This window comes from Colius striatus, chromosome Z (assembly GCF_028858725.1).
Source record: "Colius striatus isolate bColStr4 chromosome Z, bColStr4.1.hap1, whole genome shotgun sequence".
Taxonomy (NCBI): domain Eukaryota; kingdom Metazoa; phylum Chordata; class Aves; order Coliiformes; family Coliidae; genus Colius; species Colius striatus.
In genome coordinates, this window is record NC_084790.1 from 53330158 (window position 1) to 53353871 (window position 23714).

At 39.3% G+C, this 23714-nt stretch overlaps 1 protein-coding gene across 1 annotated transcript in view; it reads right to left on the reverse strand.

Annotated features, from left to right (window-relative positions):
• Window positions 1-1625: 1625 nt before the first annotated feature.
• GLIS3 (GLIS family zinc finger 3) overlaps window positions 1626-23714 on the reverse strand; it is a 157825-nt gene continuing 135736 nt past the window's right edge. Inside the window, exons 8-11 of the mRNA XM_062019099.1 lie at window positions 18134-18296; window positions 9380-9561; window positions 2585-2767; window positions 1626-1762 (exon numbers count right to left, since the gene is read on the reverse strand). Coding sequence (XP_061875083.1) covers window positions 1626-1762; window positions 2585-2767; window positions 9380-9561; window positions 18134-18296 — 665 coding nt within the window. The remainder of the gene's footprint in view (window positions 1763-2584; window positions 2768-9379; window positions 9562-18133; window positions 18297-23714) is intronic.

Here is a 23714-nt window from a genome sequence, read left to right on the forward strand (position 1 = left end):
TACATGCATGGTTCATCCATATGTTCCTTGCACTCACTGGATTAAATTCTCTCCATTAAATATATAAGCCCATATCCCTGTACAGAGAATATCCTTCATGAATATAAACCTTACAAGATAGCCAGTGTTTATAAACATCTAGATGTAAATTCCTTCATGTAACATAATGGCAAATTAAACTACGAATTAGACCCAAATTGTGTTCACCGACTCTGAAAAGCTTCTCAGGATAAAAATCCATCTTCTTAGCCAAATGATTTCAGAAATATAGTTATGGTCTAGCCTGTAAGAACGAACTTTGTACTTTTGTCCTTCGTACTAAATCGGGTCATGAGTATATTAAGATGCACACTACACAGTAAGAAATCCACAAAATGGATGAACAGGCATTACCAACCTAAAAAATTGATTTTACATAATCTAAGAATTGCTCCCAAGGTATGTAGGACCACAGCGATGACATATCTCCACAGCAAAATATTGCTTTTAACTCATACCCTTGTCCCTTTCATGAAGGGCAACCTCATTTGTTTGTATTCTGGACTAAATCTCAGAACCAGAACCTGACATTGAGTAAAAAAAACCAAACCCATCAAACCAGCTCGCTTTTACATGTCTATATAACCAGAGGGAACATTGCAAACTTAACAGTAGCTCTTCTTCGTGAAAATGTGTGATGGAAATGAAATATGTTAAGATGAGAAAAATTTAATTGAATCAATACAGATCACTTAAAAAAAAAAATCTGTGGAGTTTAAGGAAGACTCTTTTCTACAGGATATTTTAAACCTTCCTATAGAGCACTACAGCACATACAGCAATAAAGCTCTACAACAGAATTAAAAATCAAAAGTTACAACATACTTATCTAGCAGCTGTGATAAATATAGACAAAGTCTGTGTACCTTCTCCTGTAGTGCATTTAACCCTTCTTACTCACTGCATAAAGCACTGGATCAGAAGGAATATTGGAAAAATATCAATGGCCATATCGTACAGCTTAAAATACAGAGGGAAGGGAAAGATACCTAACGTGAGGCCTGTAAGAATCCCAGTACTAACAATCTTTGGCTCCAATAAGAAGCTTCACCAATGCCTCCAATGGGTAATGCCAGAATGTATGTATGATTTCTCTCCCTTTTTTGATGCTGGTGTGTGTTTAACTGGAAGCATCACATGCAAACAGGTTGTGCAAAAAGCTGTGTGCCTTTGAAATGTTTGTTGTAAGCTCTGGTTATATGTCTTTTCTAAAGCTGTGTTGTTCAGAAAGTCCACCCATTCAGCTTGAAAGGATTACAGCCAAAAAGCCCTTCTTTTATTCAGTCTCTGAATTCCCTTTGAGAAATTAAAAAAAAGGAAGGAACAAAAAAAGAAGAGTTGCTGTGTCACAGATGAAAAGAAACAATTACTAAGGTTTTGGCAGAGCTTGCCTGCTCCAAACATTCTTCTTCTCAGTTGACTGCTTCATTACATGATGAATGCTTTGTTTCCTCTCCATTGTGTATGTATATCAACTCATATCCCCATATATACATGACAGTTTCATGGAGAGAGAAATTTTGCAGAGAAGTATCAGAGGGCGAGATGAAATGAAATCAGATTCTTTTAACTAGATTTCTATTACTTTATCCTTCAGTGTAGACAGAAGAAAGTTGGCTAGAAAAACGATCCACTGCATTTACTTGTAGGAAACTGCTGTCCTCTGGCATGCTGTGAGCTGAATCACTGAAGAAACCTGTGGATCCTGCTGGAACATCGTAAACTGGAAAAAAACCCCAAAAAGAATGAATTAACTAGGATAACTATATCATGGAGAATGTCCTGTCACTCATGCAGAGAACTGGAAGGGTCTTTAAACCAATTAGACAAAAAAAAAAGCCATCATATGTATGAAATTAATAATTACATAGCTTACTGCTTACCATGGGAGGAATTTCAGTTCAGTCAGAACTGAGTCTGAATTACAGCAGATTTCATCATAACTAACACTCGCCCATTTAATGAATAAATGTGTGATAATTTTAAAAATAAAATTCACATTTGCTTATCAAATTTCACCACACGATAAAAGATAATAAAGTAATGAAGAACTCATTCACTGTAAAGCAGATCCTGTCACAGAAATTACTAACTTCTACAAGGGACAGTAGTAGCCACAAGAGTAACTGTTTGCAGAAAACCTCCCATCTTTTAGATTACATTTGGACATATTGTGAGATGCTGCTTTGAAGTTACAGATTGTCTTTGTAATGCACTACTGGAGGACAAAAATGTAAAAGAGATTTCAAAGCACAATCAACTTTAAGTGAAATCATCCTGTGTGGAAAGACAATAAGGCTCATTCTCAGGTGCTAACCCTCTGCAAAGAGGTACCTTTTACCCTTCCAGAGCAGCATGCAAGCCCCTTACCCCTACTTTTCAGCTAGGCAGAGATTGTCAAGTGTGCACAGAAGAGTGTGCACCCAGGTAGCTCTTCTCCTGCAAATGTGAATAAATGAAATTCAAGACTGAGGAAAATCAAACATGCATAAAGCAAAATCAGTGGTTTAAATCATCTCAGGTCCTGGATACAATTCACATTTACCTGTAATACCAGAATGAGACGAAAAAGTGTGATGGAAAATGCCAAGCCCTGCTTGGCCTATTGATGTGGGAACTATGCAGTCTTCAAAAGAAGGAACCGTATTGTGAGAAACACCATGTTGTACATTCTTCTGAATGTCAGCATAATGTGGAGGACAGAATGTCTGAAGTTGCCCACAAAAACCTACAAGAAGAAGAAAGTGGTCAGTGAAAGTCCTGGGCAGAGACACAAAGGATAGCACATGGAACTGTGTCTATGAGAATAATAAAAACTTTGACCGCTGTAGTACCAAGGCTTCAATCATTTTCCAGTAATAAAGTTGCTTTGCCATGAAGCTCCCCAAGGCTTCTTGCAGTCACTACTACTTCCAAACACAATCTGCTTCATGGAAACCCTGATTCCAGCATGATTTGTAACACGCGCTGACTGGCTAGAAGCTGATTTTTTTTCTGGAAATTTCTCCCTTTACTCTGCAGTCCTGCTGTTCAAATTGATTCTCTTCAGATTTCACACTGGGCTGCTGCCTGATGTGAAATCTGATAAACTCTAATAAAATGCTTAATTCAAAGTAAAGGAAGATTACTCAAAGAAGATGTGAATAAAGTCTGAGGGTACGTCACCTATGCCAAAGCAGCTGTCTGACAGCGGGGACATGCACATGAGGCTGAGAAAGGCTAACAGCTCCTGATCCATTGGGGCCTGCTGTTCCTAAGTGCAGGTTGAGAGTGTAACTCATCAGTAGCAATGAGTCCACATGGAAAAGAACTGACAGATACCATTGTGTTACATGACACCAAAGTTCCCCACCAGAGTTTTTGTTTTTTACGTTGATTTTTGTTCCTGAAGTTGGCATTTGTTCCTTAAGTGGTATTTGAGAGAGGCACACAAGCACTGAGTAAATTCACTCAGTTGAAGACCATGCCAAAATACATATATAACCAAACCCACACTTCTTGGTAAAACAGGGACACATGTAATCTAAGAAGCACAGAAAGTTGGCCTGAAGACTTTTCTCATGGAAGCAAGGTCTCTTCTCCTCCTTAAAAAAATTGCTATGGAGATTTTGCTCAGACACTGAAGAATGGTTTTCTCAAGTAAAAGATTATGTTTTGCATTTATTTCTGTTTTCTATAATATCTTCTTTGAGCATATGTCAGAAATGAAACCATTATAAATTCAGTTTTCAATATATACACATTTTTATTTTAAGGAAAATTGTGAATCGGGGCTTCTCTCTGCCAGTGCTGTGGCTCTTGGTCTTACCACTTACTTTCTGTGCATAAAGGAAAAAGAAGACATGAGAGAAGTTACATAGAAATTTTTGGCCTTGATTGTTCAAAAATAGGCCCGAGAGTGACACGATCTCTGAAAATTTTATTAGCAAACAGCTGATTGCCTAAGGGGTGGTGTGCAATTCTCTTGATGAAGAATATATTCTGGCAAATCATACCAAAAAGCCACTGACAGAAAAAACTATCCACTACCTAAGAAAGCATCTTAAGGAATTCCTGTGTCTAAGATTTATTCCAGAGACACTATTGTCAATAGGAAAAGCTGACACACATGGCTGTCTCCTCTAGCTAGTCTAGTTAACCAACATTCATATGACAAAAGTCCTTCAAGTTCAATTTTTCCTTTTAGCACAGAAAGATCAATAGAAAGAAACAGCAAAACCTCCCCTAAAGCCATATAACAACATCAGAAAAGAAAGAAAACAGAGAAAGAGGGAGTGAAAAACACCTGCGAATCCACCTTTTGCGTATAAACTCTGCACTGCAGACAGTGGCTTACAATTCAAAAACTCAAATGACTCCCCTCTCCTTAGACATCTCTTTATTGTCTTTTGGATACTATAAAAAAGGAGAAAACCTTGTTCCTTTCAGTGATTATAAATTTTCACAGATTTGACTTCAAAGTGTATTGAGTACTATGAAGGAATAAAGAATCCTAATATAGTTAACAGTGACAGCCAGCTTAAGTTCATGCTTCCACATATCCAGAAATTAGCTGCAGTACATTCATACTGTGCAGTTAGGAAAGCATATTTATACCACTCAGTTTTCACGCCTGAGATCCACTGATGTCCATGAGTAGTAATGAACAACGAGTACCAAGCAAATTAGTTGACAGGATTAGAAGCTGACCTTCTTCCCTAAAAGTAATGGGATGTATGGGTGAACAGCATATGACAAAAGGCCTTTGGGTACCATTTCACAGTTCAGAAAAGATTAAGCAAATATCCCAGAGGACAGCACATTATAAACAGAAACGATACTTTTATGGCAAACGTGAAACATGGAATCACAATCTATCAAAACTTGAAAAGGGTATGTCTAAATACCTCAGATATTATATCACACGTGAACATAACTATTAGTCCATTCATTAGTAGCACTGAGAAATGTCTTGCATGTGGTATCTAGTTTTGACTTACAATAGAAAGTATTTTAGAAATACTTTATATTGGTGCTGTTCCACACCCCAACCCAAACAAAGCTTCCAACTTCAAATCTCTTTACAGGGGTAGTCTGTGTTGGAACTATGTTATGAACGTAAGGCAATTGGCTTTTTTTTTTTTTCTGTATTGTGGCTAGAAGATAGGTGTACTTCCATTAAGTTTCCTATGGAAGTGTGCATATGGGACTGTTGTTTCCTAAAGCTGCACTGTTAATATACAGATAATGCATTTCATAAATAGTAAGGATGGAGAAAGGAGGACACAGTGGAAAACGTATCACCTTATGTGACATAACTGATTTTCTGCCAAGTGGAAGGAAGGATGCACGATTTGGGAGTTTTAGGATTCTAATTGAGGAGTTTTTGGAGACTAATTTCCATGCTCTCCATGAGGAAACATACAAATGTTAGCATGCATAAGCTGTGCTTGAATTGAAACAGAAAATTAGATATATAAAAGCAGTAGAATAAGCCAGGACTACATACAGGAAAGAGACCTTATGGAGGGGTCTAGGTAACAGTTATGAGTGAAGTATTATCTTTGCATGTTATTTAGTAGTCTTGCAAGGCACTTCTGTGTAGACATAACATAAGTTTAGATCAGCAAATAGTTAAATGAAGGAACACTGAAATAATTCTCAGTACTGTGTCTGAAAATCCACACCAAAAAAGCATTTTTACTTTGTACAAAAGATGGGAAAAATCAAATAAACAAACAAACAAACAACCATAGAGCAGGCACAATCTGCAAACTCTGCTCACTCTAGAGAGGCTGAACTTCACAGATTTAATTGTCTTTTGCAGGGGCTAACAGCACTTTGCAGTCCTAGCTGTAAGATGATGGTTTCAAACGTTTTTTTCTTCTTAAGCTGAACTGCAACAAAACTGAGACTGCAAAGCATATGAGGAATTTACAGCCAATCAGTTCTTAAATATTCAGCCCTGATATTTAACAATCAACTGAAGTAAAATAAAATCCAATGAAAGAAAACAAAATAGCCATCCAAAACTTAGAAGTTACATAGCTATTGACAGTTTTTGCCTCCTTTAAAAATGCTTTTAAAGTCAACTTTTTTTTCAGCCAGCAGTAAGACACACTCTGCAAGTTTACTGTTGACTCAGACTAGTTACCAGAAACAACCATTTCAGCTATAATGGTCTGAGTCAGCTGGCAAGATCCTTCAAGACACACAGACTGAAATGTCCTTTTGTATTGCTGTGCTCATTCTCTCTCTGTACTTTTCTCATAGCATCCTCTTCTTGACGCAGAACAACGTGGCAGTAACTTTGACTATTGCTAGCTGAAGTCTTGCAGAAAAACTACTTACCTTGGTGTTGAGCTATTATGAGTCACATTCTCTGTGTTGGCTCACTCCTATTTCAGCAAAAGAATATTGCCTAGCAAAGTATGACAAGCTTTCACTCATTTTTACATTACCTGCTTTATGGTAGGAAGAACCAGGGAAGCGCACAAAGCACTTTCATTAACTGACAAACGCCATCCCACCACTTTTAAGATAGAAAAAAACCACAGAAAAGTAACTAAACTGTCCTAGATATATGTTGTTTTCATGATCCAATGTCATAAATACGAGTCTTATAAAATGGAGAGCCACAAACGAGAGAGAGCACAAGACATCGTTCTCTACCTCTCAGTTATTTAGCACTATTCTAAATGCCTTTGTCCACATCTGCAGTGCATCAGGTCACATTGCAGAGGTCTTTGAACTGAAGCCCAAACATGTTACAGCAAATGTCTCATAAATTGGTATGAGAAGCTAGTTCCTGTTATTCACGTGGATGCCATGCCCAAGATAATCTACATTACTGCAGAGTGTAGGATAACATGAAACCATATGCAGTGCAGGCCCTAGACCTTGACTAGAGCTGATCTCTCATTCGAGATTATCTGTTAGAGAAGGATTCCTTGAAAACTCGTCAACTTTGGAGCAACCGGCTGTCATCCTGGCTTCTACAGATACTGAAGCTCTCAGACCATGACAGGAAGAGGGTGTTAAAGTCACCTGTGGTGGATTTGTGTGGAACTGTTTCTGGTAATGAGGCAGTGGTTGCAGTGGTGGCGTCTGTAAGAAGCTGCTCAAAACTTTCACTGTCTCTAAGCTGGACCCATCTCTGGGCCTGAGACAATTGGGTACCTCTGTGATCACTTCTTAAGAAGAACAATTTGAAAGAAGAGGTTTTTTTGGAGGTGGTGGAAGGAATGGGATTGGAGAGAAGAAATCATGTAGACCTCACAGTCAGAGAGAGAAGAGAGGAGGAGGTGCGCATAAGCAGAGACATGCCTGCACCCCATGGTGAGATGGCAGCTGTACCCCTGCAATCTGTGGAGGGGAATGGTGGAGCTGAAGTCTGCTCATGGAAGACCCCATGGCAGAGGAGGTGGCCATGCCCAGAAGGGCTGTGACTCTATGGAGAGGTGGAGTTGGAGAAGAATGTGTCTGGAGGTGGAGGAGACTTGCAGTGGACGAGTCTGTGAGAAGCTGCAGCCCTTGGGAAGGATTCATGTCAGAGAGGTTCCTTTAAGACTGTATCCCATGGGAAAGAATCTGCACTGGAACAGGGCAGGAATGCAAGTCCTCCTCCTCTGAGGATAAAGAAGTGTCATAGACCATCTGTGAGGGACTGACCTCATCCCCCATTCCCTGTCCACCTGTGCATCTGAGGAGGAGGAGCTAGAGATATCGGGAGCAGTGAGCTGAACCTGGGAAGAGAGGAGGGGTGGACGAAGGAGATTTTAAGTGCTGGTTGCATTTTTCTCATCACCTTACTCTGTTTTTCCTTTCTGCCCTTTTTCTTCTTGGTAGTGGATTAAATTGATCTCGTTTTCTTCCCTGAGTAGCCGAGAATGTTTTGCCCATAAATATAACTAACACTGAGCCCCACCTGCCCTTGCCTCAACCCACAAGGCCCTTAGTGATCTTCTCTCCTCCCACCTCGCTGTGGCCTCTGCCATCCTATGGGAGGTTGGGGTGTGAGGAGTGGTGAGTGCCTGTGTGGGGCTTCATTACCGGCTTGGCTTGAACTACACCACCATCTCTGCACTCAAAAGACAATTTTTGTTCCAGGCAGGCAGACAGACCTTAATGTCTGGACACCTTTCTAGAAGATAAGTTTTTGCCAAATATTTGGGGGAAAAAGGGGATTGTGAAAAAGGCATTGTACTGTGCAAATAGTAAGGCTAACCTGATTCCTTCATGCCCCATATGCTAGGAAGTTACTGGACCTGCTTTGACATGTCTTCACGCATGTCATATGAGAATGAAGAGCATATTAATATACTTGATCTGTACTCTGTTGGCCCTAGATTATTAGTGAAACTTCAGTCACAGAAGAGAAGCTAACAATAACTGTTTACATCCACTGGTAAATGTCATGTTCTTCTAGTATTAGTCAGTGCTGTACAGGATTACAGTTCCTGGAAGAAAAGCATCTGTCTCAGATTCTGCTCACTTGGGGTCTAGTATGATAACAACAACAAAACATGACTGGCTCCTTCCTCTCTTCCCTTCACACTCATGAACTCTGAAAGATGACTTAGTCTCCTGCTCTTTACCTAGAGATACTGCTATCGGTGGAAGAAAACGAGCCCTATTCTTCTCGAGACGTTTCCTATGATATCTACTGTGCTAATTCCCAGGAAGTCTGATGAAAAAGCTGAATATGTATCATGTGTATAAAAATACAGCAAACCATATACTTAAACACTTGAGATGAAACAGCATTACTGCTGTAAACACACTTCTGAAAGGTTAAGGAAGTTACCACTCAGTCTCCATGCCAGCTAGAGAAAAAAACCCAAAACAACTCAACATAATTTTCAGCTCGTGTTAATTTTCTTTTTGGCTATAGAATTTTCTACTTGATTGAACAAAGAGGGGGAGAGGTCTTAAAGAAGCTGTTTACATAGCACAAGTGAGAACACAGCTGTAAGAGATACATATGCTAATAAAAGATCTCTATTACTCCACGAAGTGCAAGGGTAGAAAATGTTCCACTTCTTGAAAACCTGGTAACACTTTATGTGTGCAGTCAGGAAAAGCAGAGACCATCACAGAATTATTCACAGTCCTATTTCAACAACAGCTCTGAAAATCAGAATGAAGACAGACGTGTAAGTCCATAGCAGAATAAGTAACAATCAGCTAAGCTAAAAATTTTAAGGAAATCTGGAGGAAGGGTCCTGAAGGCTACTTCCCAGGATCTTTCAAAAGGAAAAGTGCCTTAAAAATACCAGTGCCAGCTCCTGAAACAATCAATTTGAACCTAAGCAGCATTGACAAACAACTATCATCAGTAATAAAGATTCTTCCTGCTTACCTTGAATGTGGAGGCTATTTGGCTGAAAAGAAGGGTTTGCTGCTGGCTGGTATGTCTTTAGCGGCATTACTGCAGGCTGCTGAAGGTGGGGAGGTTGTGGAGTCTGTCTCTGCATCATGGGATATTGAACTGAAATTCTCTGGGGTCTGATGCGGTGAGGAGAAGGAGCCGGAGCAACAAATCTAGGAGTACAGAAAAACGAAACTGTAAAATCCCATTAAATAAGAATTAAAAATTGTTTCTATTTTACTTATATCACTATAATATTTAGTGGTTTGCATAGATACAGAATTCCAAAAGAACAGTGTGCAGCCCAGCTATGTAGAAGGTGTATTTGCAAATGAAGACACATAACCAGATTTGACCAACTGGGAAACAAAAAAGGCTGAATCACACTCTTATCATGGATAGCCTCTTTTAACTTCCATGAGGGGGTTTAATTCTTAATGTTTGAGGATACTTCATGGGGGACCTGATTCCTGAGACAGTGCCAGCTGCCCTGTTGTGAGGCCTTGTATCAATTGTATCTGTTAATAAATGGTTGTCCTTCCTCACTGGAAGTGAGTGGTCAGTGCTGGTTATTGGACACTGTGGAGTCAGATTTTAGTTTCAGGTTTCAAGTTCTAGAAGTCCTTGTATGTTACATAGAGCTATTTGAAAATAAACAATCTGAAGTCAATAAAATGTACACAAAGGCAGATGTTAAATGGCTTTCAGTTGCACAGAGTCTGACCAAATCAAAATGTTCAAGTCTTAAAGATCTGGACTTATAAGCCTGGCAGAGGAGGAGAATGGTTCAGACCAAACGTGGTGCTGCAGCTGCCACAGACTTTCATCTCTTCAGTGGAATGTTTTGCACAACTCTGTCACTACTGGCACTACAAGGATACATGCTACTTTGAGGCCTTTACATGAGGGTTTTACAGATTTTGTAAGTTTAACTTATTTTCTACATTTCCTTAAAATTGCATACCTCAAAGTACATTACAGATAGGTGCCATAGTAATTTTTGCAGATGGAAAGCCAGGTTATAAGAGCTCTGAACTGTGCCCTCGAAGACCAAACCACTCACTAGACCAACGAGATCTGATTAGTAAACAAAATCTCGGTCAAGGTTCAGGAATAGCTCAGGGCCACTTCCTCATCTGTGAGAGGAGAACTAGGAAGGCTGACAAAAAAGACACAGGATATTTCTGCAAGAGAGTGAGTGAATCTTTTCTAAACTCAAAGGGAAACGCAGAGTTTTACAGATTTCACATTTGATTTACATTGAAAATCTTCTCCCAATAACAACATGCTACTTCGTACAGACAAACAGGACTCCTTTTTAGTAGCCTTCGTGGTCTTCATAATGTTTTACGAATCACTTCATGTATTCCCAGTTTACTCATATGGGTGACTACAGTTATCTAATCCAGATTTGTCTCTGAACAAATCAGTGTGTTACTGAGGGAACAACCAGGACCAGCTTTAACCACTTAGAGACTGCCATCAAAAATTGTGGCCAAGCCCTGGAGCAGATTCAATCAGGAACCTGACATTTGCAGAAAGATGCCCTTTACCTTTCCTGCTGGATGCAAAATCAAAGCAAGGACGTTTCTAAAGATATGATGTAGATGTAGCCTTTCCCTTTCCAGTAGTAGCTAGGAAAAAGTGTCCTGCTGGGGAACAACTAGGTTTGGTTGTAAGGAAGATAGATGACAAAGTTACCCAAACTTCTCTTCTTAGCTGAGATTAGTTATAATGGCACATACACAGGAGTTCTATTAATGACCAGTACTGGTCAGAGCTACATGGAAACATTTTACTCCAGTATTTGTTGACTGTAGCTGGCCCAAATGTAAACTACATGCACAATGAAAGCAATGATGGGGAGGAAGGGAACCAGAACACTAATAGTAATAGTATATTCATATAGTATAAATATTGATTTATATCTTATTTATTGATATAGTTAATTTTAGCAGGGTTGGCCATCTGTGAATGAGTCTTTGGTGTGGTCTATAAACAACCTTTTATGTCTCTCTAGCAAAGATTTAAGGTGAGTCTTCAACTAGAATCTCAAGTACTAGAAGCGAATTGCTCAAGTGCTCTGGGACTCCGTGACTGAAGAACTCACTATGCTGAACTGTCTGGGCATCAAAGGACTGAAGAGGTTAATTTTGTAGGTGAAGAAAATAGGGAGAACTAGGTGATTCAAGACAATGGGGACTGGTATTATAATCATGACATCAAATTGTCACTGTTCCAGACGACTGAAAACAAGGAAAACAAGAGAGTTACCATTCAAAGCTCTGACTGACCTATAGTGTTTTTATGGTGCTCCACGGGAATTTGAAACACTCATCACCTCAGAATTATCTTGGCTGCTTTTTTGAGGGGGGCTGACAGTCTTTCATTTGATTTCATACTCACAGCCTCAGGAAACTCATGGAAATACATGACTGGCCCAGCCATATTGGACATTGTGTTTATACAGCAATCTCTCAGTGGGCTTCTCCCACCTTTGCTTATAGATGTCTCTAGGAGTTCTCACCTGCATCCACTTCACAGAGCTCTCTGTAGCTAAGTAGCCACCTCTCCTTCCTAAGGGGAGAAAGGAGAGCAGGAAATTTGCTCTGAGACTGAAGCCAGCTTGCTAAAGAAGAAAAATTCCAGGTCTCTCATGGACTTCAGTCCTACCTTAAAAAAACAATCCACTTTGACTCACTACTTGCTTCACCTACACACCTTTTGAAAGAGAATAGCAACTCTGAGTTGCAACAAGAGGCTGAGTTTTCCTTGTCTTTTTTTTTTTTTTCAAGAGAATAGGGAAATGACAGCAGAAAGAACACAAGGCAGCATCCCAAATCTTTCTGCTCTTCTGTCCTCCTCTCTCAGTGTTTGAAAACTCAGCCTGCAGAAGCAAGGACAGCAGCAAGGATAGGAGGCTGGCACTTTGGAGACAGAACTGGAAAATGATTGATTGCAAGGCAGACTTTGAATTGAGAACCACTACAGGAAAGGAAAGGTGGAATTATGTATCTTCTTTGTGAGGAAATCTGGAAGAAGTGGCTAATCTAACTGGTACACGCACATACACATACATACAGTAGAAAATAGAACATCAAGAATTCAAATTTCAAAATGCAGACAAAATATTGTGCACAGTCATTGCAACAGCCTATAATTTGGCAGCCAGTTATTCTGATTTGCTGTCTGAGATATAATTTCTGAACTCCTTCTTTTAGCACCACTGTTACCATGAATTCTATCATGCTTCTGGATTTCCTCTCTTAAATTCTTCCTCCTGTGTGGCAATTTTCACAGGATATCAGAAAGCACATTTTGAATGTGGGTGTAAAGATTACTTTGAATCAGCAGAAGAAAATTACAAGAGCAAACTTACTTAAAAAAACAGAGTGTGAAGGTAAACTTACTCTGACCCATTTTTTGCAGCTAAAGATGATCAACCTTGTAAAATCTTTGAGTGCTGGTAATATATTGTCAGAAACAGGATTTAAGACTTTTACAGGCTTTTGGTAAATACACTAGATGACATAAAAAAAATTTGACACAATTTTTCTTTCTAACAGCAAAAGCATATTAAGAATCCAAACATCAAATCATCATTTTGGCTGCAGGACAACAGCTCTGTCGATTTCATAACCCTATGGGGTTACTGCATTTCTGCTTTTCTTGTCTGTACTCTTTCAGAGTTGTAGAAAATAGTTATTTGTTGCTAAATCTAGCAAAAGAGCATTACTTCATTACATTGCAGGTAAATATTTGATAAAAATGTAATTAAAAGAACGGAAACTGCATCTGCTTACAAACGAGGAAAGAGGAGAATACATAGTTTACCTATCATTAATTCACGCTATGCGACATCACAAAATGCTACTAGGAGAATTATTTGATACAAAAACTATGTAACTATGTTGCATGTAGCTATGGCTTCATTCTGTTTTTTCTCATCTCTGCACTGAAAAGTAAACTATGTGCCCTTACTTAGTCAACAACATTCTCTATAGTTGCTTTCAACATACTTCCTTCCAAAATGGAAACAGAATACAAGAGCTGAAAATTTTGCTCATCCTTTTTTTTTTTCTTCAGAGGCCACAGTTTTGTTTGAACAATTTGTGAACATAATTTATTGGATTGTTGTTCTGTTAACTGGCTGAGGTTTAATCCTTTTTATTGGTCTGCAAGAGTTTCAGAATATAATCAGATGTTAAGCAGTTTTGGCTAGACAGAGGACAAAATAATAAGCTCCCTGTAGCAGGTTGCTGCCTCTGATGGTGTCTTGTTCAGTGCTGCACTTTCTGACAATGTTAAATGAGGAACAATCTATACTCACTCCCTCTTGATTGTCTTTGCATTTCTAGGCAAATCCAGAAAATCTAGGGTGATGTGTCCACTTTCTGTATTAAACATCCCTGTTATTCTGCTATGATCTCCCATTTTGGTTTGGCTCCACACTTTATGCTGTGTGCTCATGACTTTGCAGTTCCTCAGTCCAATTTAAGTGGAAGAAACATTCTGTTGTTAGACAGAAGCCTGTAACCCAACATATTGCACTGTAAGTTTGTCCAGATTTCAATGACAATCAGATGAACATGGTGTAAAAACACTTCTAAGGAAAGCACAGCTTTTGCCAAGCATGGTTTTGAAAAATCAAGTATTCTTCCTAAAGACCATTCATTTGACCAAATGTTGTGGTTTGGCCTATCCTGCAACGAAGCACTATGAGTCTATCGCTTGGTGCCCCCCATTCACCCCCACCTCATTAAGATTGCAGAGGCCCCAGCAAAATGGGAGTAAAAATATAAGCAAGGATGTTGTGGACTCAGACAAGGGCAGGGAGGGCTCGCTGCCAATTATGGTTCTGGGTAAAACAGACTCCAGTACTCGACTTGGAGAGGAAAGTACAAATATCTAAAGGGTGGGTGTCAGAAGGTTGGGACATCCCTTTTTTCTATAGTAGCTAGCACCAGGACAAGAGGTAATGGGATGAAGCTGGAACACAAAAAGTTCCACTTAAATATAAGAAAAAACTGTTTCACTGTGAGGGTGAGGGAGCAGTGGCACAGGCTGCCCAGAGGGGTTGTGGAGTCTCCTTCCTTGGAGGTCTTCAAGACCCACCTGGACATGTTCCTATGCGACCTGATCTAGGTGAACCTGCTTCTGCAGGGGGTTGGACTAGATGATCTCTAAAGGTCCCTTCTATGATCCTATGATTCTAAAGTAGGAAAGTTTATTCTACTACCTACAACAGAACAAAAAGCAAAAACAGGGCAGGATGATGAGAAAATTACAACCAGCACTTTAAGATCTCTCTCCCCCATCCCTCCTTTCTTCCCGGGCCCAGCTCACTGCTCCAGATATCTCTACCTCCTCCCCACTCACCGGCTCATGGGGACAGGGAATGGGGGATGTGGTCAGTCTCTCACAGGTGGGCTCTGCTGCTTCTGTCTTCTCAGATGAGGACGACTCCTGGCATTCTTCCCCTGCTTCGATACAGGGTCCCTCCCCCGGGACATAGTCCTTAACGAACTTCTCTGTGACTTAGCACATAATTCTCTGACGTGTCCCACACCCGGACAGAAATTATTGTACTAATTTCAAAATTGCACTGTTACAGTCTTTAACTAAGACTTTATTCGAGGCAGCCCTCTGTAAGCCACATTCAAAGGGCTTTGCAATATATGTGAACACTGGATATCTCAGCTCCTTAAGTAGAATTATTCAAAGGCTTTTCAATCTGGTAGTCTGACTTAGAATCTTAGCATCATTGAATCTTTTTGGTGTGAAAAGACCTTCAATCTTCTAACCACTAACCTGACACTGCCAAGCCCACCACGAAACCATGTCCCTCAGCACCTCATCTATGCATCTTTTTATCTCCACAGATAGTGACTTCAGCACCTCCCTGGGCAGCCTGTCTTAACAACTCTCTGTTAAATCCTCTGGGTTAACTTGGAGCTACTTATGATTTTACAGGAAAAGCATAAAAGAAATACAACCACACACTGAAGTAGGCAAAAAGAAGCACTGTTGAAGAACTGACATAGCATCACAGTAACGCTAAACTGTAGTTAATTAAACAATGAAATCAAAATGCTAAATGTACAGGTCAGCCCTAATTCCTTCCTTTCAGTTTTACTCAGCCTCCAGAAATTTCCGTCAAGCCAGGGTGTCAGAGACATACCACAGGAAGGTGGAAATTCATCTAGCACATCAAGTCCAAAGGAAAAATTCTGTTCTGATCTCACAGTGGTTAACAGACTACTTGCACGAAGGGAAGTCTTAAAAAGCAAAAAGTATATGTTGAGTAATTCAGTAAATAATAATAATTTAAAAATTAAAAAACTCACAAGCATTTAGCACCATCAATTCTCAGGCACATGAAAACCATGCCACATAAAACCAAATTTTTTAATCTAGGTTTTAATTAGATTGGGTTTTTTTCAGCTTCCTTGAGTGTCCATGTCTTCTTTTAGTACCAAAACAAGTGAAAAGGAGGCCAAGTGCATATTCCCTTTTATTCATACACTTTTGTGCGCTATTACCATTTAGTACCTTCACTGAACAGCTGCAGAATTTCACATTAGGGGTCTACTGAAAGTTAGTATCAAAGACCTGGAACAAACAAAACATAAATCTGAATTTTCACTATGCATGTTCTCTCCTTTGATAAGTGAAGTTCCTTCTTGGATCCAAACTTTCTATCTGACTAGTACAACCCTGTGTACACTGAGTACAACTTACTCAAACTATTTCTCGTCCATGGTACCTGGAAATGTAGGGAAAGTGCTTATTTCCTTCTGCTTCTATCACTCACACAGTTGAGTCTGCTCTCCAAAACGGAAGGGGCTCACAACTGGCAGATGCAGAGTTGCCAAAGCAGCTCAGTCATCTTAGATCAGCTTTGGCCCAATGGAGTGGACTATGTTAGATTCAAGATGCAGATTCTGCACTAGTTTTTCATTCAACACTCCCCTTAATTTGTACTAAATGTTCTGTAATCAAGCCAACACTACCCTAGTACTTTTTTTCTTTTCTAAATTTAAATTGCCATTTGTCACACTGCCTAAATGAAGATACTGGCACCTCTTTTTTTTTTAAATCCAAAGTATTTCCACATATGTGAATTACACTTAAAGTGGTTTTAGAGTGTACACGTGAGAAAATTATTGTTACTCTGTAGAGTATGTCCTGAGATCTGTTACACATTCAAAGGCTTAATATGTCATACTGTAAAGTGCGTCTGCTATGGTCCTAACCAGTAACTGCTTCAAAAAATGGGCTAATGAGAAGATCATTGTCTTTCAACATGACACTTTCACCTGTAATAACTACTGATCTGTCCCTGCCTGCCACCTTGTGCTCCGCCTGTTGTTAGATATGGATGTTGAAGAGAAAACTATACTGGGAGGGAAAAGCCTATGGGTCAGGCAAGAGAGCATGGGCAGCTCCAGAGTTTGCACAGAAGGCCAGAGCCGGGGCAAGGGAAAAATGTCAGGACCATGTGGCCAGGAGTGGGGAGGAAGGACTGAACCACTAGATGCACTCCAGTGATAAAGAAATGACAATTTTCCTCTCAAACTAGTATACAAAAAGCTTAATAACTTCCAGAGGTTACAGAACTGGCTGAGTTCACAAGCAAGGTCTGAAATTAAAAGGTACTTCCACCTGTTGTCAGTTCCCTGAGTCATCACGTTCATCCATCTTCCTGATACAGAGCAGAATGAGTACTGCCTTCCTCCAATGCTCATTACCAGCAACTGAAATCTACTGAATATTCTTTTCAGGTTTATAATTGGACACTTTGTGCTTCCCAAATTGCTAGCATTTCTGTCACTTAAGGGAATGAAACACTTTGAAATACATTAATGACATACAGCAATTTTTTCTTCAGAGCACTGAAAAATACAGAGATTAAGAAAATGATGTTTAAGTCTCCAATTACAAATAGTGAGAATTCAGTATTTTGTGTGATGATGTATCTTCCTGACTTTTCCATTGAAAAATATTTACTTAGGTCTCTTCAGTCTTGATGTCTTGTAGACTTCTGATGCAATGAAATAAGTGGCCATTTATAATACCATACACTATGTAAATAATTGGAAAGATTGCAGAAAAACATTTAGGGAATGTCTAAATGTGAAAATTAAACTACTTCCAAGCAGTCTGTGTTCACATCACTGAAATATCTGAAATCACGGAAACAGCAAAAGTCAAGGTGTTTGTACCTAGTCAGCATAAAATAAACTGACTATAAATCGAACTCCCAAACCAGTGAATAAAAATTCCTTCATTTTCTATTGGTAATACTAAAATGCCAAGAAAAAAAACCTAAAAGCCAAGTTCCTGTAGATATGCTTGGTATTTATAGAATATTGGCAGAATAAGACACTCCTACCACAAGTAACCAGAAACATGAACCTCAGGGTCCCCATTCTGTAAGGTATATCTGAGCTCCTCTGTGATTTAGTGTCCCAGACAATGCAAATTTCCTCATTCAGGCCACTGTTGGAGATCAAGAGGGGACTGTAGAAGTTCCTGAAATGAAGATGGATTCAAAAGCCTCCCTGACTAGGCTGGGATAAGAGTCCCTTTCACCTCTTCTTCCCCTGGTAAACCCATACCCTCAACAATTATCACCTGGGGGCTGCCACCAGCAACTTCCTGCACACCCATAATTCTTTTTCCACCCATCCTGGCAGCTCTGAGTCCCAGGCTCAGCGTAAGAAAAACAGGGACTGGTCTTACCTCTCCGAGTCTGGAGCTGAGAGAAGAGGTAACTGGGGGGGAGGATGGAGAGGACTACCCTGTACGTTACATCCTGGGGAGGGGTGGCTGCTGGGATGGGACAAGGACACTGCCCCAGTTGCTGTTCCACTTCGACTTGTCTGTGTGCTGGGGAACATGGTCACTGAAAGCAAAAGGAGAGAAATAACCCTCGTCAGGCAGGCAATAGCATTGATAACTGACCAAATAATAGTGGGTAACATCTCCCCTGAAGCTGTAGTGAAAATTCTTAGCGACTAACTGGTTTTTCTCAAGTATTGTTTTCTATCCAAACAGAAGACCAAAAAACTCACATGAAAAAAACCTCATCTTTGCTGTTCTCAAATGATACTTTCACAAAACCACACATGACATACCTGTGCTCTTTGTCTTGGGAATTTTGTCTGAATAAGTCTTCAGATCTTAGAATTCTAGAATCAAATAATCATTTAGGTTGGAAAATACCTTTAGGATTCTGTTGTAGAAGAGCTGGCAAATAATTCCTAAGACAGATAGTTTTAGAGCTCTGAACAGAAAGCAGAGTTGCAGAAATAGTGAAACACTTTTTGCTTCTTCCCTCAGCTGTAAAAACATGAAATTCTTGAACACGTCAACTCAAACCCAAGTATTGCTATTATTGACCCCTGACTCTCCAATCATCTGTGCAAAATTGCAAACTACTATTAACAATTTCATAATTTTTTACAAAGTTCCTTTTGTATACCTTCCAAATAAGAAAAGGTTCTGGGTGGTAAAACAGAAAGCCATACAGGACTCCCTCCAAGTGTCCAAATTAGTTGACCCCCAATTCTGTAACCTCATTTTCAGAAGTTGCTTAAATCAGGTAGTCAGAAGGTAAGACATCGATTATCAAAGCTCTCTGGAAATCCAGCTATTCAATTATTTCTACTGACATCTGTGTTGAGTAGCTCAAGCTGTTGTTCAATGGCAGCAAGATATATGCTCTTAAATATCTTATGAACCCTGAAAATGTATTACATATGCTGCCTACAACATGAACATGATCTCTCACTGTTTGCTTGTCATATCTTCCAGTATCTTTAAAAAAAAAAAGATTCAGGCCTAGAATTCTACATTTAAAATTTATAGTCTGTTAGTGAATATTTTGGAGCTAACGAGTCAAATTTATTGATAAAATTGTAGAACTTAACCCAACTTCTCAAAGGGCATTGCCACTAGTAAAAGACCTTTCCAGGCTAAATATCCATGTGAATACTGCAATCCTAGCAGCTCAAACCCCGTCAAAAGCTTCTTCAAGAATATGATTTCATAGGCTTTCAATATTGAATGTTGCTACCCAAGATCAAAAGAGTGAAAAACCCACTCCTCACCTCCCAGATCCTCAGTCTATTCCTGGAAGACCTCTATTCATCCTTACAAGCCAGCATTTGTGACACACTAGATATCCACCAGGCTAAGGTAGAGTTAAGGAAAGGCTGAGGAGCCTAATTATGCTCCAGCCTCATTAAAGACCAGTCCTGGACATCTGTCCACTGGTGGAGATGACAGACTGTGCAAGATGACAGACAGGAAAATACTCGAGTGAATAAAACCATCTAACATAGATGCTGTAATGGTAACGTCAAAGTTTAGGGAAAGTTAGCAGAAGCCACACTAGTGGGAAAAGCTGGAGGAGCAGAGGCTGCCCTACCGCATGGCCAGGAGGACCAACAAAAATGATTGTGTTTGCCTGCAGCACTAGGTTCTACTGTTTGCTAATACTTATATGGATCAGAGCCTCCTAATCACAACCCAAGTGAGAAGAGACATCTGAGAGCAGAAAGCGTCCCAAACCGTTAGAGAAGTACAGGACACATCCCACAGCCGGGTGAGACATCACTTAAGCCAGCAGAGTAATTCACTAAGAACGGGATGAGGAAGAACCTCACCTAAGGCACGGGGAAATAGCTCATTTTGCTCATGCATCCCACAAATCGCTCCCTCCACACCTGTTTCTCAGAGCAGCATGAAGACAAATGCAGAGAGGAAAGAGAAGGAATGACCTTTTGAACTTCTTATCTTATGCTTAAATGCAGCATAACCAAATGCACATTGTAGTAGAATAAACAGAAAGAATATTTAACCAATCAGTACCTGGCAAAGGAAAATCTTGATTAGATAAACTAAACCAAGCTGCTACCTGAATCTTGTAAATACCAGTTGAAGGGAACTGGTATTTACAGGGAACCAGCCATAGGCAGCTTACAGACCTATGGCAGTAATCAGATACTGTCAGTGACAGGTCATTTCCCTAGTAGAGTAAGTCTTAAGAGACTGAGAGAAAGCTCTGGATAATATGTAAAAAGCTGCTAGGTAACTTGACCACTCAGGAGCTGTGTGTGTGGCAAGCTTTTCTAGTGATTTGGGTGTTAGATGTGAGTTGCTTGCTCAAAATACTGGAAGGAAATATCTACCCAAATGAATGTCTTTTCAGTGTCTGATCCCATTAAACACCTGATTTGAAGGGTATGAAACTGAAAAGATGTTCACCACAACTAGCTTGCTCACTGACTCCAATATGTCACCACCAGCCATATCCACACAGAAAAATGCAGAATTAAGTATCTTACTTAAAAAAAAAGAATTTCTACAACAAGGTTTTCTCTATCAATAAAAGATACATACTTAAAGTATTTTTAAAAGATTCATAAATTATGAAAAAAAATCCTAAAATTAACAAAAGAACCCCTCAAAAACCCAACACAAAACAAAACAAAGAATTGTTGCTGTTTCTTGGTGTCTCTTGAAAAAGCCCAAGGTACACCACAATTTACAGACAGATACAAACTGTTAGTCCTGAATATGAATCTCGGAATGGGTTACAACCACAAAATCTCAGCTAGAGAAGGAGAAGTCATGTTTTCATTTCCAGAGTCTCATCTAACACCAACTTATCAGCATGAAAGAACTTTCCATGAGTATATCTCTGCAAAATTTCTCTATGAGAAGCTAAATTCACAGACATTCTCATAATGCATAGGAACAAATTATGTGGGTAAAAGATAAAAACCTGATACTGAATAAGGTTTCTTGGAGAAAAAAGACTGAAAAGTAACACTTAAAAAGTTTCAGAACCCAAAGCCTAAAAAAAAAAAAATTTTTTTTAATAAATGAAGCCAGAAACCTGAAATTTCATCAATAAGTTTTTAAACACAGGAGAATAACTCTCCCCTTTGCAAATTACCAGCAATGTACAATTTACTATCTTGGCTTTGTTACTGTCAAATCAGTACTCTGTCAATCTATTTTGGCTCTCAAAATAACTCTCCTCTTACCCCTATCAGCATGAATTTGGAGTAGGGCTGAGGTTTCTTTCACTACCAAAGACAGTGTGAAACTTTAATTTTGTAGCTTAGTCAATTAAAATTACTTACTTATCCTTTTAAAACTGTTTATTTATATTTAATCTTCCATTTCTGTATGAAATATATATGCTGTCCTTGTGAACAAGTAATTTGGTAGTGCACAGATGGAAAAATCTGAAATGCTTTCAGCACTTGAGAGCATCACCTCCATATATTCTCCCCTCTCCCTGCCTCCAGGGAGCCCATACTTCCTTACAGAATTTAGTGGCCAGGAATACACGGGCATGTGCTTCACTAAGCAAACGTAAAACATATTGATTATGTTGTCTTGATCCCACCCAGCTCCTCTGTAAATCTGGAGACTCCATTGTGCATGGAACTTAAGAAGCCCTCATGAATTGAGTAGAAGTCAAAATGACACAATGAAGATAATAACCCTGTCTCCAAAGGTCTGTTGCATGGGCCATCTGAACTGATGGCCTCTGTGACTTTCCTCTGATGTTCTACAGGCAAATCAGAGATACAGGAGGCATCCAACACTGGAGGCATCTAGAATGTACAAAGCTCACTCACTCAAGATGTTTGCATAGAAGAAGAAAGCAATTCCAGGAAATCACTTTCTATAATAATCCAGTCTCATTATTTGGAGATCTGTTCAATCAACCTCTGCCTTTTAAGCTCCCTACCTCAAACATTTAGAAATCTAAATGCTTAGAATGTAAAGTGGTTTTGTGGTAAAGACCTTCCACATGTAAAAATTCTCCCAAGACATGACACTGCCTTCTAAGAATGTTTTCCCCTACTTCACAGCTCAGAAAACAGGAGAAGAAAACTTAAAAGGTCATTGAGTAATTACCAGCTGAATCAGAATAAAAATATCAGAGTTAGTTTATAGATAATTACTAGCCTCTGATAAAAAGGTAAAATTATGCTTACAAAATGTCTGCCAATTGCTACTGAAGATATTTCCAAACATATCTATAACATAAATAAGAAAAGGTATGTGGTTGTAATTCCTGAACATTCTTTGACCTCATCTCCAAGTTGGACATGATAAACATGATTTTCTAGTCTTGTTGCTGAATAGTTGCAATGACAGACTGCTTATTAGTCAAGAAAGGCGGACATCTTGGAAACTCCTGATTGAGAAATAATTAAATCCTTGAAGCAATATGGAGGGCTGGATTGGCATTTAAAGTTGTTCCTGCCATGATGTCTTTACATTGCATCCCTGGCTTACAAGCCAGATTCTTCTCTTTCAATGGACTGCAGTGTCTGAAGTTCTGTCTGATCATGAAGAAAGGAATGTCTTGCAGTTATCTTATTGCTTACATTGTTTGTACCTATTCACGAGAAAATGTTTTTTTCTTCACAATGTCAACCCAACCATTACACTGACTTTTGGAGAACCATTAGCTGTCTCATAATAGAAATTATAAATTCAGTAAAGTAAAACTCGTGAACAAGAAGACAAGTCTGACGGGAAATGAACTACCCTCCTTAAAGCAGGTTAAGATTTTCAGCTCCCTGTAATGTGTTTATGGCCTTACCTGGTAATACATCACATTCTGCATTTCTGGATGTGTATGCCATAGTTAAATCGAGACAAAAAGGAGACAATAGAGATGTTCATATTTGTTGGTTACCCTACATCACCTCCTCTTTTGCATTCATTCCCTATGCATCAAATATAACCATTTTTCAATGCAATGGCCATTCATATCTCAGTTCATCCTTCTCATTCTTTTTGCCTCCAGTAATGAGCCATGACTACTTGCCAAGGCTGTCAGCTATAACAAACAGATTCTTTTTTTATTCAGACATCCCCCATACTGTCCATGGTGCCTAATGGTTAGGGAGCCCACTGACTGCCTGAGTCTTGTATCCTCTACCTTTCTGTTGTATATACCTTCTTCCTTAAGATTATCTTAGATATAAGCTCCTTTGGAACAAAATATTTCTTATCATGTGTATAGAGTACCTAGCTCATTACTATTTCATTGGAAAAAAAAAACCCACTCATGTGAGAAAAAGTGTTACTTAAGTAAAGCACACGTTAGGTCACAGCCATAAAAGTAGTTAGGTCTAAGTTTCACAGCACTGGAGCATGACATTATTTAAAATACACTTAAAATTGCAAAAACTTTCTGTAACTTTCCTGACACAATTTTTGATTTTCAACTTGCTAAGAAAATCATGCATTTGGCAAGCTTTAGTACTGTCATTTGCTTCCTCTG